This window comes from Mirounga angustirostris, unplaced genomic scaffold (genome assembly GCF_029215605.1).
Source record: "Mirounga angustirostris isolate CCGP_5_RB_7025 unplaced genomic scaffold, mMirAng1.0.hap1 SCAF_17, whole genome shotgun sequence".
In the NCBI taxonomy this organism is placed as follows: Eukaryota; Metazoa; Chordata; class Mammalia; order Carnivora; family Phocidae; genus Mirounga; species Mirounga angustirostris.
Genome location: NW_026991725.1, coordinates 42685368 through 42698418, shown reverse-complemented (window position 1 = coordinate 42698418; position 13051 = coordinate 42685368). Strand labels below are relative to the sequence as shown.

The 13051-nt window shown below is 50.4% G+C and overlaps 1 protein-coding gene across 5 annotated transcripts in view; it reads right to left on the bottom strand.

Moving 5' to 3' along the window:
* The window catches only part of RNF213 (ring finger protein 213), a 103762-nt gene that overhangs the window by 69033 nt on the left and 21678 nt on the right, over positions 1-13051 (bottom strand). For 4 of the 5 annotated variants that reach the window (XR_010408757.1, XM_064583615.1, XM_064583614.1 and 1 more), the window contains exons 10-15: positions 12522-12778; positions 10346-10543; positions 7735-7957; positions 7166-7221; positions 5906-6059; positions 2980-3150 (exon numbers count right to left, since the gene is read on the bottom strand). Coding sequence is in view for 4 of the 5 variants with exons in the window: in XM_064583615.1 (XP_064439685.1) it covers positions 2980-3150; positions 5906-6059; positions 7166-7221; positions 7735-7957; positions 10346-10543; positions 12522-12778 (1059 nt within the window). In the remaining variant the exon portion in view is untranslated. The remainder of the gene's footprint in view (positions 1-2979; positions 3151-5905; positions 6060-7165; positions 7222-7734; positions 7958-10345; positions 10544-12521; positions 12779-13051) is intronic. The other variant, XM_064583616.1, reaches the window with a different exon arrangement.

Genomic DNA, 13051 nt, shown 5'->3' with positions numbered 1-13051 from the left:
AAGACGGTTCGCATGTATGCTCAACCCAACTTCCCCCGAAGTTCATGCCTTCCTTGGCCTCAGTAGGGCTATCGAAGAGCCTCAGTAGGGCTATCGAAGCTAGGGAACGGGCACTGCTAGAGCACCGTGAGCTACGGACACAGCTCGTCTCCATCCCAGGGTCCACTCTAGGATGCCAGCCCGCCATCACTCCAGTTCCCACCACTGGCCCCAGGCTGGCGGGCGCTGCACTCTTCCTGCTGCATCTGGAACCTGCTGTCCTTCCAGAAGCACAGGCTTCTTCGTGGGGCTGATATTTAGCAACCATGCCTGGCGCTCCCACTGTGCTCCCGGGCCTGGCTGTCCTGATTTCTAGGCCTTTCAGTGGAGAGAGCTGGGAGCCACTACAGCTTTCTGGGTCATGAGTTCACACCAACACCGCTGGCCCCCTGCCCTTTGCCGCATCTCCCTTCCCCACGGTGAGAAAGAACTCCGGCTCCCAACAGTGTTGACTCCTGTGCTATTTGCTCAGTCTTAACAGGACACACAGATCGCTCCAGAAGTACTATGTCTGTTCCACCACCAACCGCGAAGTTTCTAAATAAAGTTCAAGGGGCGCCTGGGTGGCTCAGTCGTTGAGCGTCTGCCTTCGGCTCGGGTCATGATCCCAGGGTCCTGGGATCGAGCCCCACATCGGGCCCCCTGATCGTGGGAAGCCTGCTTCTCCCTCTCCCGCTCCCCCTGCTTGTGTTCCTGCTCTCTCTCTGTCAAATAAAATCTTTAAAAAAATAAATATTTCTAGGGGCGCCTGGGTGGTTCAGTTGTTAAGCGTCTGCCTTCGGCTCAGGTCCCAGGGTCCTGGGATCGAGTCCCGCATCGGGCTCCCTGCTCGGCGAGAAGCCTGCTTCTCCCTCTCCCACTCCCCCGGCTTGTGTTCCCTCTCTCGCTGTCTCTCTCTCTGTGTCAAATAAACAAATAAAATCTTTAAAAAATAAATAAATAAATAAATAAATAAATAAATAAATAAATAAAGTTCAAGACTCATGTGGGTTTTCTTCAGTTTGATCTCAGCCTCGGTCCCTCTCAGGATGAGTGCCAGAAGTTCTGTGCTCTGAGTATTTGGATTCATGATCTTTTCCCCTCCGTGGGGAGAAGTGGCAAGTCTGAGATATAGCAAGGGTCATCAGCCCTGTTCCTGTACGGTCTCAGCCGTGTGATTTGATGACCATCCCGTTAAAGTGTCCCTGGAAGGTGATATCCTGTTGAAACCTGGTAAAATGAGCCATTTGGCTAGGTTGCTCCTCTCCCTTTCCACAGCTCTGTCCTAGCGCTAGCTAACAGTCTTCAAGAACATGGCTGGGTTTGCCCCATCTCCCCAAACCGTGGCTGCCTCCTCCACAAGACGGGTGACAGCAGCACCAGCCTCAGAGGGGACGCTCAATGACATTTTAATTAACATTATCATTTCACCATTACTACTGCATTTAACTGAAAATCATCCTCTCGTGTCAATGGACCAAAAGCCATCCTGAACTCATTCTTAATGTTTGGGGGATTATACCATTTGAAATCTTGAAATAACATTTAGTAACTCGGCAATTATAACTCAATAATTCAATCGTTTTGTTTCGGTGGGATTTAAGTCTTAGTCTGAAATTTCGCAGAGCAATTACAGAAGACTTTTCTGATGCTTAAGAGTCACAAGCTGAGGGCGCCTGGGTGGCTCAGTTGGTTGAGCAACTGCCTTCGGCTCAGGTCATGATCCTGGAGTCCCGGGATCGAGTCCCGCCTCGGGCTCCCTGCTCAGCGGGGGGTCTGCTTCTCCCTCTGACCCTAACCCCTCTCATTCTCGCTCTCTCAAATAAATAAATAAATCTTTAAAAAAAAAAAAAAAAAAAAGAGTCACAAGCTAAAATTTGCAACTTTCTATCCTTTTGGGGGCTCTTTTTTTGCCCATATTCTAGTCTATTCTATGCGAGGGACCAACATGTGCAGCCACTTTCTATCTTGATGGGAAACGGGCACTGACGTAGAGGCTAGGTCTGATTAGGAGACTGAGGAGAATCTGGAAATGAGCCGTGAGCCAGATACTAGTTGCATCACCCCAGGGAGACGCGGGAAGGACAACACGGGTCGTTCCAGGATGGAAGTACGGAACCAGCTGCATACACACCGCTGACTCGCTGGCCACCAGCCAGGAGAACCTGCAGCCTCTGAGGATCATATGCTTTTCTTGGCCAATGTTTTCCTTTCGGGCATTTTCCTCAGTGGTAGTTACCTCTATAGTTTTGGGGGGGAACAAGAAAGGAAACGGACAGGACATGTAGACAACCCTGCAGGACCTAACCCAGTCCCATAAAGCCAGAGGGGTCACGTGGCACATTGACAGGATTGCCAAAAATCTCATGTCAAGCATGGAGATCATTTTAAGCGGGTTCCGTGGTCTCCCCAACACCCTGGAAGCTCAAGTGGTAGACCCCTCATAACTTGTAGGAAGTAGGAAGAAGACATTAAGGCATTAGGATAAAAAACAGGAGAGGACGTAAAAAAACCCCCAGCCTTCAGCACATCCCTTTTCCCACCCCTCTGTCTCTGAGCAACTCGTCCGCTCTCGCTTAGGTGACCCCCATGGGCCAGACCCCACAGTGGCCCGTCCTCCCACACCTCATCCAGCCTCGTTCTGGAAACCTCCCAGCCTTTCTGAGGCTTATTTCCCTCTCTGACATCAGAAACCCTTCTGCCCAGTTTCCCCTTCAAGTACCTCTTGCCTCCACTGTTTCCTGACATTTCCAGCCATAGCTACCTCCCACCCTCCTCGCTCAAACAGAGCCCGAAGGCCCCGTGTCCCTGCACTTTCCACGAGGCCCGTCATGGGGGCCTGTGAGCAGCACGACCAGCACTGGGCTCTCCGATCCTGCGGATGGAGCACCAGCCCAGGGCCAGCACGTTGCATCCCTGCTCGGACCCCTTTGGCCTGCATCTCAGCCCAGCAGAGCTTACCTTGATTTCCTCCTGGTATCTGAACATGACAGGTGACAAGTAGAAGTAACAAAAGATGCTCTCCCGGAAAATGTCCTGAAGCCAAGCTCTTGTCCGGGTGACTGTCCACTGGAACACTGTTTGCACAGAAATCTTCCCGGCTTCCTTTCTCGGCCCTTCGGCTGAATCCTGCTGCAGCAGGAGAGAGGGGGCGTGTAATGGTCCCCGAGCTGTGACTCAGGCTGTGCTGGAGACACCACTCTCCCTTCTCGATCCACAGCAGGCACTCGAGAACAGCAACCTCTGAGTCACACGAGTGCGTTCGGGACACCCGCCTCACCAGGGCCTGCATTTCAAGGCGCTTCAATTTTCCTGGACTCTGGGTTCGCTCTGGGAGCTGACAGCTCAGGCAAAGTGGGGGAGGGGTGGGAAGGACAAGCACTCCACCCCCATGAACTGCCCCAGCACAGTGACAGCACAGGGGACCCAGCCTTACCAACGAGCAGATCATGCCAGCCCAGGCCACGCCCACCCACCTTCTCCAGACTGGCTGGGAGAGGATGCGCCCCAATCACAGAGCCTCCAGCAGCTCAGAGACACCCCCCGCTTCTAGTGTGTCATGCAAACCCCTGCTCCTCGGCCACAGAAACAGCCCGCCGTGGGCCAGAGGTAAACCCAAGGCCCCTCCCGTCCATGCTTTCTTCCCATGAGGCTTCCCCTACTCCCTCTCTCCCTCTGGAAGATCCGTGTTCCCTGGGGCCACGGCATCTGGCAATGCCTCCCCTCCGCGGCAGAAGCACAGTTGCATGAGTGCGGGTGTCAGAACCCCCACCTCAGAGGCAGCTGCTCCCTGAGGCCCTGGGAGGGTCTTCCCAGCTCTGTGCTAGCATGTGTTCTTCAATGGAGTCCCACAAGTTAGAAGTGTCAGGACCCACAACGGGATCTGCTGCCACTTCTCCCTCCAGGGACACTCCCTGAGAACCACCATGCGCCCTCCCTCCTGCCTGGAGGCCCAGCAGATGCTGATGCTGCGGGGGAGCGGGCAACCATCCACAGACAGACAGACAGGCATTAACCACAGTAGGTGCCAAGTAGGGAAAGTACGAGGTATTCCCAAGGCACACGAAGGGGACGGAACCCAGCCTGGGGCAGGAGGAGGCTCTGTCCCTAAAGATGAGGAGGGCGCCAGATGCTTGGGAGGGTGGGTGGAGGTGTGCCTGGCCAGCATGCCAGATCAGTGGATGGCAAGAGGTGGTGATGGTTCTCAGCTGAAAATTGGGCATCTCAGCCCTTGTTTTAAATCCCCAAATGGCACAGCACTTTCTAGAATAATCCAGAAGCTTCAGCATGGTGTGCCTTCCCTGTGATCTGGCCTTGTCTGGACCTGGCTCCTTTCCTGCCACACTCCGTTCCTTGCAGGCCCTCAGGAGCGGTGACATTCCTCCTCCCTGACCTGGTGAGGGCTGTGTCCTCTTCATAGGAAAGCAAGCCCTGCCGTCGGTTCTCAGGGCACCTTATCGACTCCAGCTTACTGTCTGTCCCCCGTGTTGCAGTTACGTGTTCACTGGGTGCCCCCCCACAGAGACCTTGCTGCGAGGAGGGCCTTTGTCACCCCCATCCTGGTGTCCCCTGCACCCAGCACAGGGCCAGGCAGAGACAGGCAAGAAGTGAACAGCCCAAGCCTGAGAATCTAAGCTGGAAGGCTCACATGTGTGCTTCTTGCTTTTCTCCATCTGGTGTCCTGCCAATCCAGTTAACCCTCTGTGTCAGGACCCATCCAGAAGTTGGTTGAAAACTCATCATACACTTTTGTTGAATTGTAGTTTTGCAAACCTTTTTGTTTTTATGGCACAGATAGAGTATTTTTACCATGATGTAGATTACACTGGTCTGGGGTTCCAACCCACATTTAAGACTTTTTTTCTGCAGGAAAATATACCCTAGAAAACTGACAAATTTCCTAAACACAGCTTATTTGGAAGTGGGCACCTGCCTGTGATGGTTTAAATGACACTTGCTTCATAAAAAGCAATCACCTTACCAATAACAGTTAGCTTAAAAATGTGTCTTTTGTATTTTAAAGAAGAAAAAGTGAAAGGAATAAAGTTAAAACATACACTGAATTCTTTTCTATCACTAACATCCCAGTTCTGAATCGCAATACAGTTAACAAAAAAATTGGTCAGTATAAATGTAAAATCTCCTATCGTCTTCAAATTGAAGCCCATAAACTCAAGCGTGCAAAGAGTACAAAACAAGAAGCCAATCCTGCCGTGAGCAGCAATGGGCGTGAGTCTGAGAGACACAGTGTTGGGTGAAGCAAGCAGACACAAAACACAGGAAGCTCAAAGACAGGCAAAACTCAGGTTCGGCGGTAGGAGACAGAAGGCGGTTCCCTCTGGGAGGCATGCGGAGGGAGTGGAGGAAGAGGGCACAGGGCACCGGGCTCTCCCTACAGCTTGATTCGGGAGGCAGCACAAGGGCGTGCACCCGCGTGGAAGGCCCTGAGGTGTGCACTTGGGACGGGTGGACTCGGCTGCTGCATTTAAGGAACAGGGTGCAGGAAATGAGGTCACATGGGAACGACCACGCAGGGACACGCATTTCGGGTACACCTTGTGGGTCCCTTGCCTGACTTCCCAGCCACCTGCACTGCTCTTTAATTAACCCATTCATCTGATGTTCTGTACTTTGACCCCTGCACTGCCTCTCTGCCTCCAACAGAAGCCCTAGGAGGGCAAGCGTGCAGACTCGCTCACCAAAACATTCTCAATGCACAGAACAGAACCGGGCGTGGGGCAGGTGCCCAGCAAATGTCTGAGGACAGAATCAGCCACTCTGTGTCCCTTTAGCAATCCTAGAAACCAGCAGATCTCCGTTCTGAATTGAGTCCACTTGAAATTCCATACTTACTGCGGGTGCGACGTGGTGTGTATGTTCCACTTACCACTAGAGGCTTAAGTGTAATAATTCTGCAAACAATCTCAGCAGATAAGGCAGGCAGCTCGTAAAACTTTTGGTCTTTTGTGATTCTGCAGACAGTTTCATGAAGTCTCAGGCACACAGTCAAGTAGGACTCTATCAAGGGCTCCTCAAGAATCCTACCCCGCAAAGAGTTAAGAGAGATCATTGAAGTCATTTGGGAGACGTGAGAAAACAGTACCCATGATCCCTGACAAGCTCCTTCCCTTCAAAATGCCTACGAGTAAGGCATGGTTCTGATCCCATACACACTAACACTGGGAACATTTCAATAGATCCTGAACTTAGGACCAAGATAAAAAAGAAACAAAGTCCTTCTGGTTTGTCTCCATGGTCTGAACTCTTTTAACAAAAGCAAGTGACACTATTCCCAAGTGTAGCCCCTTATTTGAAAAAAAGAAGCTAGGGATGTGTATCACTAAAGATTAAGATACTACATAAATTTGAAAAAAATTCAGAAAGATCCAGGGAGGGAGGGAGGGAGGGATGGGGAAAAGTGCTAGAACGGGCACTGTGCGTGGGGACCAGGTCTCGCCTTCCCTGGCTGGCACGCGGCCCGAGCTGACGGGAGCTGACCAGAGTGGCAGGTGGGGGGAGACAGGCACTGTGGGGGTGCTTCTGTGACGGACCCCGGAGAGGCCTCGAAGCCACCGGGGCTTGACATTAACAGATCTGATGCCCCCCACAGCCATCCTGAACACCCTAAAAATTCAGGGGAGGTGATATGGGAAAAGCTCTGAGAATCTCAGGAAACACCTATCAGCCCCGTGTGGGTTTCTGTTGTTCTGCATTCTGCTGTATAGTGTCCCTTCGGGGTGTCAGAGGTCACACAAATCTGTAGGAGCAAATGATTTCAGATAACTACATAAAGCTACGTTTGATTTTTATTTTCAACCGACCTGACTTGCAAAAAACATAGAGACCAACATTAAAGAAATGCAGAACACAAGCATGAATATGCAATATGGTGATCATTTAAAAAATAAGTGGAAGAAAATGTATAGGAAAAAAGACTAGATGGAAATAAACCAAAGTCTTAGCAGCTGATATCTATTATTTTCCCTTAAAACAAGACAAAACAAAACCAGGATGTTAATAGCTCAAAAAGGAGTTGGGATATATATTGAGGATCTTCTGATTTCAAGAGCAAATAGGGGGCACTGCCAGTCAGTGGCAGTGGGTAACCTCGTGCAAGGCAGAGTCTGCGTTTCACATTTCTACTTACTTGTCCTGATAAATATCCAGGAGGTGCAACAGCATTTGAAACGTTTCCTCAATGTTCTGGGGCAGTGAAGAGAAAAGATAGGAAAGAGTTAATCATGATGCCACCATCTTTCTGAAAACAGAACTGGAAAAAAAAAACAAAAAACAACAACCTAAATAAGGCAAAACAATGGGTTCTTTTCTTTCTACAAATGAGTTTTAAGGTGCTCAAGAACCAAGCTTACATCCTTCACAAATAAAATTCAGGATTTAAGATTATACTGTTTTCTGCACCCCACGGAATGGGAAAGAAGAGAGCAGCTGTGTGGGCCCTGCCTGGACCCCCGCCCCAACACACACACATACACACACACACAGCCTGAACGCCCGGGGCCCCCGCCCCAGAGTAATGGGAAGCAGAGCACCCCTGTAGCCCTAAGAAACAGCGGCCCACCATGTCTCTGGTTTCGAAGTGCTTCACCCTGCCAGGATTTCAGAGAAAAAGGAATCACAGGCCCCACATGTCTAGTTTCTGATCTGCTTTGGCTAAGCAAGGACTCGAGAGCCTGTTCCGGACGACAGACCACAGACCTCCAGAGTTCTGCCCAAGACGTCTGTGAACTCTTGAAGCCGATACCACGTCCCTAGAAGGCAGTCCAGGATGCAAGCTGGGAAGTGACTCAGATAGTCCATGAGGTTCTTCATATAGGAAACCAAGTTGCTCAGAGGCAGCAGACTGAACCAGGACCGGAACAGACACGCATCTACGTACAGCAAATGGCTCTGCTTTCCCATGAGCTGAACTAACTGTGTCCTGTACAAGGGACGACAGGAACAGAAGGGCAGCCGTGGGGTCAACACGCACAGACGGAGTTAAGGTAAGTACAGGCATGTTAGAAGAGACCTATAAAGTTCCGACTCTAAAAATAATTGAATCAAATGAAAAGCAAACAATAACATATTAAGAATTCACCAAAGTGGATGAACCTTGAGGACACGATGCTGAGTGAAACCAGCCTGTGGTGCGAGGACAGACGCTCTGACTCCAGTTCCGTGAGGTCCCTAGCGTGCACAAATTCACGGAGACAGAAAGTAGGATGGTGCTTACCCGGGGGTGGGGGCACAGGGGAAGCAGAGATGTTGCTTAATGCGGACAGAGTTTCGATCTGAAAAACCTCTGGGGCGGAAGGCGGAGGCCCAACAACACGAGTGTGTCGGATGCCACTGAAGTCCACACCGAAAACGAGTAAGAGGGCAAATTATGTGATGTGTATATTTTACCACGCAGAAACCTTCACTAAGATTTAAGCACTTTTTCCAGCTTTACTGAGATATCACTGACATCTAATGTTGTGTAAGCTTAACGAGTACGATGTGTTGACTTGATACACTTCACGGAAGGATTAGCTAGGGCCAGCGCCACGTCACATGACCACCACTCCTCTCTTGGGCTAACAGCATTTAAGATCTACTCTCTCCGCAACCTGGAAGTCCATCACACAGTATTACTAACTGTAGTCACCACGCCGCACAATAGGGTCCCAGAACTTACTCATCTTCTAGCTGTAAATCTGTACAACAAACAACACCTCCCGAGTTCCGCCCACAGCCTCCATCCTACTCTCTGTCTCTGTGAATTTGACTTTTTTAGCTTCCACACAAGCGCCATTGTACATCATATTCCCGTGGCGGGGGGACGGGGGGGGGTGCGTGTCTCACATCTCTGTTACCCGCTCATCGGTCAATGCGCACTCGGTGGTTTCCATGTCTCGGCTATTGTGACCAAAGCCGCAGAGACCATGGGGCTGTGCGTATGCCTTTCAGATGCCGATTTCATTTCCTTGGGATACACACCCACAAGAGGGACCTCTGGTTCATAGGGTGGCTCCGCTGTTAACTTTTTGAGATGATTTTTCCATACTGGCTGCAATGATTTATGAATTAAGCATTTTGATGAGCGACTGAGTGAATGCTCCAGATCAAACTGGATCAAAGTGAAGGTCTTTAAATTATGTTCATTCTGTGGCACTGTACTAGAGACCCCAGAAGATGACCACTGGAAAATAAAGTGAGGTGCCACAAGTCACAGGGGTACAAAGATCGCATGGATGAAGGTTCACGGCATAGTAAAGACCACGTCTGCCTGAAAGACAGGGTCTTTAAGACCAAGGCTGGTGCTTGCCATTCTCCACTGTCAACAACTGAATTTCTTCCAGACGGTTTGTACACCAGTGAAGGGTCCTTAAAATATATGCAATGATCTAAATAATCTTAACTGGGCTTTAACTTCTAAAGTTTCCAGTAACAGTGAAGGAGCAATAACTTAACTGAGCTATTTTAATCCCTAAGAACCTATGGGCAGGAGTGTACTGAGTTGGTGGAGGGGTGGGAGCAGGTGAGACTCGGATTCCTTTCTCTGACACAAGATAATGTGAACGGGGGGCATTGTGCTTGCAACTGAGCAGAAGTTTTCATCTTTTTAAAATTTTTAATTTAATTTTGATTTGATTTTTGTCCTTAAGCTCGATTTACTATTTTTCGTTTGTGGATTGTGCGTTCTGTGTCTTCTCTAAGAAAGCTTTGCTCACCTGGTCTGGAGACGAGTACTTCACTACCTCAAGATTTGCACGTACCATGTGCCAAGCCTTTACCTGGCAGTCCTGCTTTCAGGGATCTAGCTCGAGGAAAGAATCGGACAGGGAAGCACCAAGGATGCTCGTCAAAGCATGCATGCTTACAGAGTCAGAGTGCAGAAAGAAGAAATAATCCACATGCCAGTCACTGCTTAAGGAAAAGTAAGTTCTAATGAGTAAGCAGTCGTTACAACAACGTAGCCTCGTGTTTACCACCACGGAGCTGCTCACAAAGTACTGTGAAGTGAAAAAGAGCCCGTGGGAAAACAGAATACAGACTCCGCCACCGTTGTCGAGCACCTAACGTGCCCGCAAGGCTGCGTTCGGACAAAATCCCAGAAATGTGCATGCCGAAGTGTTAGCAACAACGACTATCTCTGGGGATGCAGGCTGGTGTTTTCTTTTTTATATTCTCCGTTACATTTCCCGTATGCTTAACATTTGTTGAAAAAGTCATTTTAAAAGAGCCCTAGAAGCGGGGACGTGTGCAGCCAGGGGCTCACCGGAGGTCCCTGAAGCACAGCCAGGACCCCGAGATTCACAGATGGAAGTGCAGCTCCACCACTTACTGATCCAGCCTTCTTTCCCGAAACTCAGAGAAGGGGATTCCTTCCAGGGCCGCCCAGGTGTCCTCAGACTGCTCCCTGAAGTCCCTTCCTTGAGGGGATGACAGCAGGCAGTGGTGCAAGACGGGCAGGGTGAACACCCAGAGGTCCACTGCTTTCACGATGCACCGTTGGCACAAGTTGACCAAGAACTCTCGCCAGCTGGGAAGGGAGCAGAGAACCCACGGTGAGCGGGGAGGGCCAGGGTCCTGCCCCAGGGGTCTGACAGCAACCCACACGGAGGAGGGAAGGAGCGCGGGGGGGCCGAGAAGAGGGACTAGCCCCAGGAGAAGCGTGGTTGCATGGGACACCCTGCGGAGCTTCGGGCCCTGGACGTGCCTTCCCTGAAGCCCCACAGCGAAAGTCTATCCCCCCGACAGCTGAGGCCCAGGGGGGCTATGTGATCTGTGGGCCCAGACCCTCTGGGAAGAGTAAACCCAGATAGAAAGCCACTTTGCCAGTGCAGGGGGGCAGCCTGCCAACAACACTCAGCAAACTGCCTACGGGCGCAAGATATTAATGCTCGCCGGTGCTTGGAAACGCTCAAAACACTCTGTACGTTTGCCGCCAATTCCTCTCTCTTAAAAAATGTAGTGTTGCACTCAGTGTTTCAAGTTTGTAAAACCAAGAGGCAGCTGTCCTAAGAAGACTCACTGCTCAGGGAAGGCCGCCTCCTACCGCCCTCTAGTTCCGTTCACACAGCTGCCGACAACAGTGCAGGAAGGCCCTGAATCAGCGGGTCCTGGGCGGGCCCCTCCATCGGGGCCAACGGAGGCTCCTCAGGGCAGGCCGGCGCCTCCACACTGCACCTGGCCCAGCGCACTGCGGCCGAGGCCCAGGGAGAGCACCCCCTTGCTTCCATGGGCATGCCTGGGCTGGGCCCCTAGAGTCCATCTTCAAGCCCTAATCCCTGCAACCTTACGTACACAGGGTGATACAGGACATTTTCAAGTTTTTGTGCTTGTGGGCGCTGCTCCTTGGCTCCCAGGGAAGCTAAACTTTGACATTTACAAAGGTCAAAATGATCTCAACCCACGGGCTCTGTTTCTGCCCAGAGCACACACGGTATGTCTGCTTCATTAAAAAAAAAAAAATCAAAAAGGAGCATTCCAAACAGAAAAATAAGAAAAAGAGAAAACACGTCCTAGTTCCCATAAGATTAAAGTCTTGCACACATTAAACGCATAAGATAAAGTCTATAACTTTCGGGGCGCCTGGGTGGCTCAGATGGTTGAGCGACTGCCTTCGGCTCAGGTCATGATCCTGGAGTCCCGGGATCGAGTCCCGCATCGGGCTCCCTGCTCAACAGGGAGTCTGCTTCTCCCTCGGACCCTCCCCCCTCTCATGCTCTCTGTCTCTCATTCTCTCTCTCTCTCAAATAAATAAATGAAATCTTAAAAAAAAAAAGTCTATAACTTTCTGGAATGCCCTTCGTCGTGATGATCTATAACTCCTTCCGTAAAAAGCATGTATCACCTGCACCTCGTGTTCCCTCCCCAGAGCACGCATGCTCCTCTTGGTGCGTGTCCCAGTTAGCTGTTTTAACTTGGGCTCAAATAAGATACTTCTCCTGTTTTGTTTTTCTTTTTTTAAGATTTCATTTTTATGTGGAGCGCCTAGCTGGTTCGGTCAGTGGAGTGTGTGACTTTGATCTTGGGGCTGTGCGTTGGAGGCCCACGTTGGGTGTGGAGCCTACTTAAAAAAACAAAAACAAAAACAAAAAAACTAACAAAAAAATCAATTTAAAGATTTTATTTTTAAGTCATCTCTATACCCAACGTGGCACTCCAACTCACAACCCCGAGATCAAGAATCGTCCACACCACCGGCTGAGCCAGCCAGGTGCCCCACCTCCTTTATTTATTTATTTTTTTAATTAAAAAAAAAAAGTTTATTCATTTTGGGTCACCAGGGGCAAGGCATGATACACACAAAGCTTCTCAAAAGCAAGCTATTCGATAGAAAAACCAAACATGTGCCAGGAAGATGGCTGGCGAGGCAGACACTGAAGTGGCAGGTGAGTGAAATCACGGGCAGACTTGACTCCTGGCACGTCTGCATCCAGCCTGTGACAAACGCTCATTTGTATAATCAGATCATCATTATAAACAGCTATAAAGTCATCTGACACACACAATACCTGTCACATATTCCAAAGATGTGCCTTAGGTCACTGTCAAGGTCACCTGGTGAACCGTTGTTCAAGCAAAGAAGGCTACAGAGCAATATCAGGTCATTCTCTGATAAGGGAATGTCAAATTTTTCCACTGCAAAAAGGATAATCAGGCCCATTCTCAATTTACTCCTCACTGGGCTGTCTTCAGGCAGAGGGCCCCCACTTCTTTCCAGAAATGGCACCGCTTGTTTTTTCAAATACTCCCAAAGGCTTCTCTTCACCTGGTCCCAGGAGAAAAGACAGAACCATGGAGTTGGAGCCATTAGGGGTGAGAGAGGGGCCCCTTCACTGCCCTCAGTGCCAGGTCAGCTGGGCAACGGACCAAGGCGCCCGAGGGGTGGACACAGCTCCCATGGAGGGGCCATCCCACTGCCCTGCCCTCCCCAACCAACCCTGAGCACCCCCCACCTCCCAGGCCTAGTGGCCGTGGGCCTTTGCTGGGAACTACCACCAATGGTGCAGTCCAGAAACCCTGCCTGGTGGAGGGGCCCCTC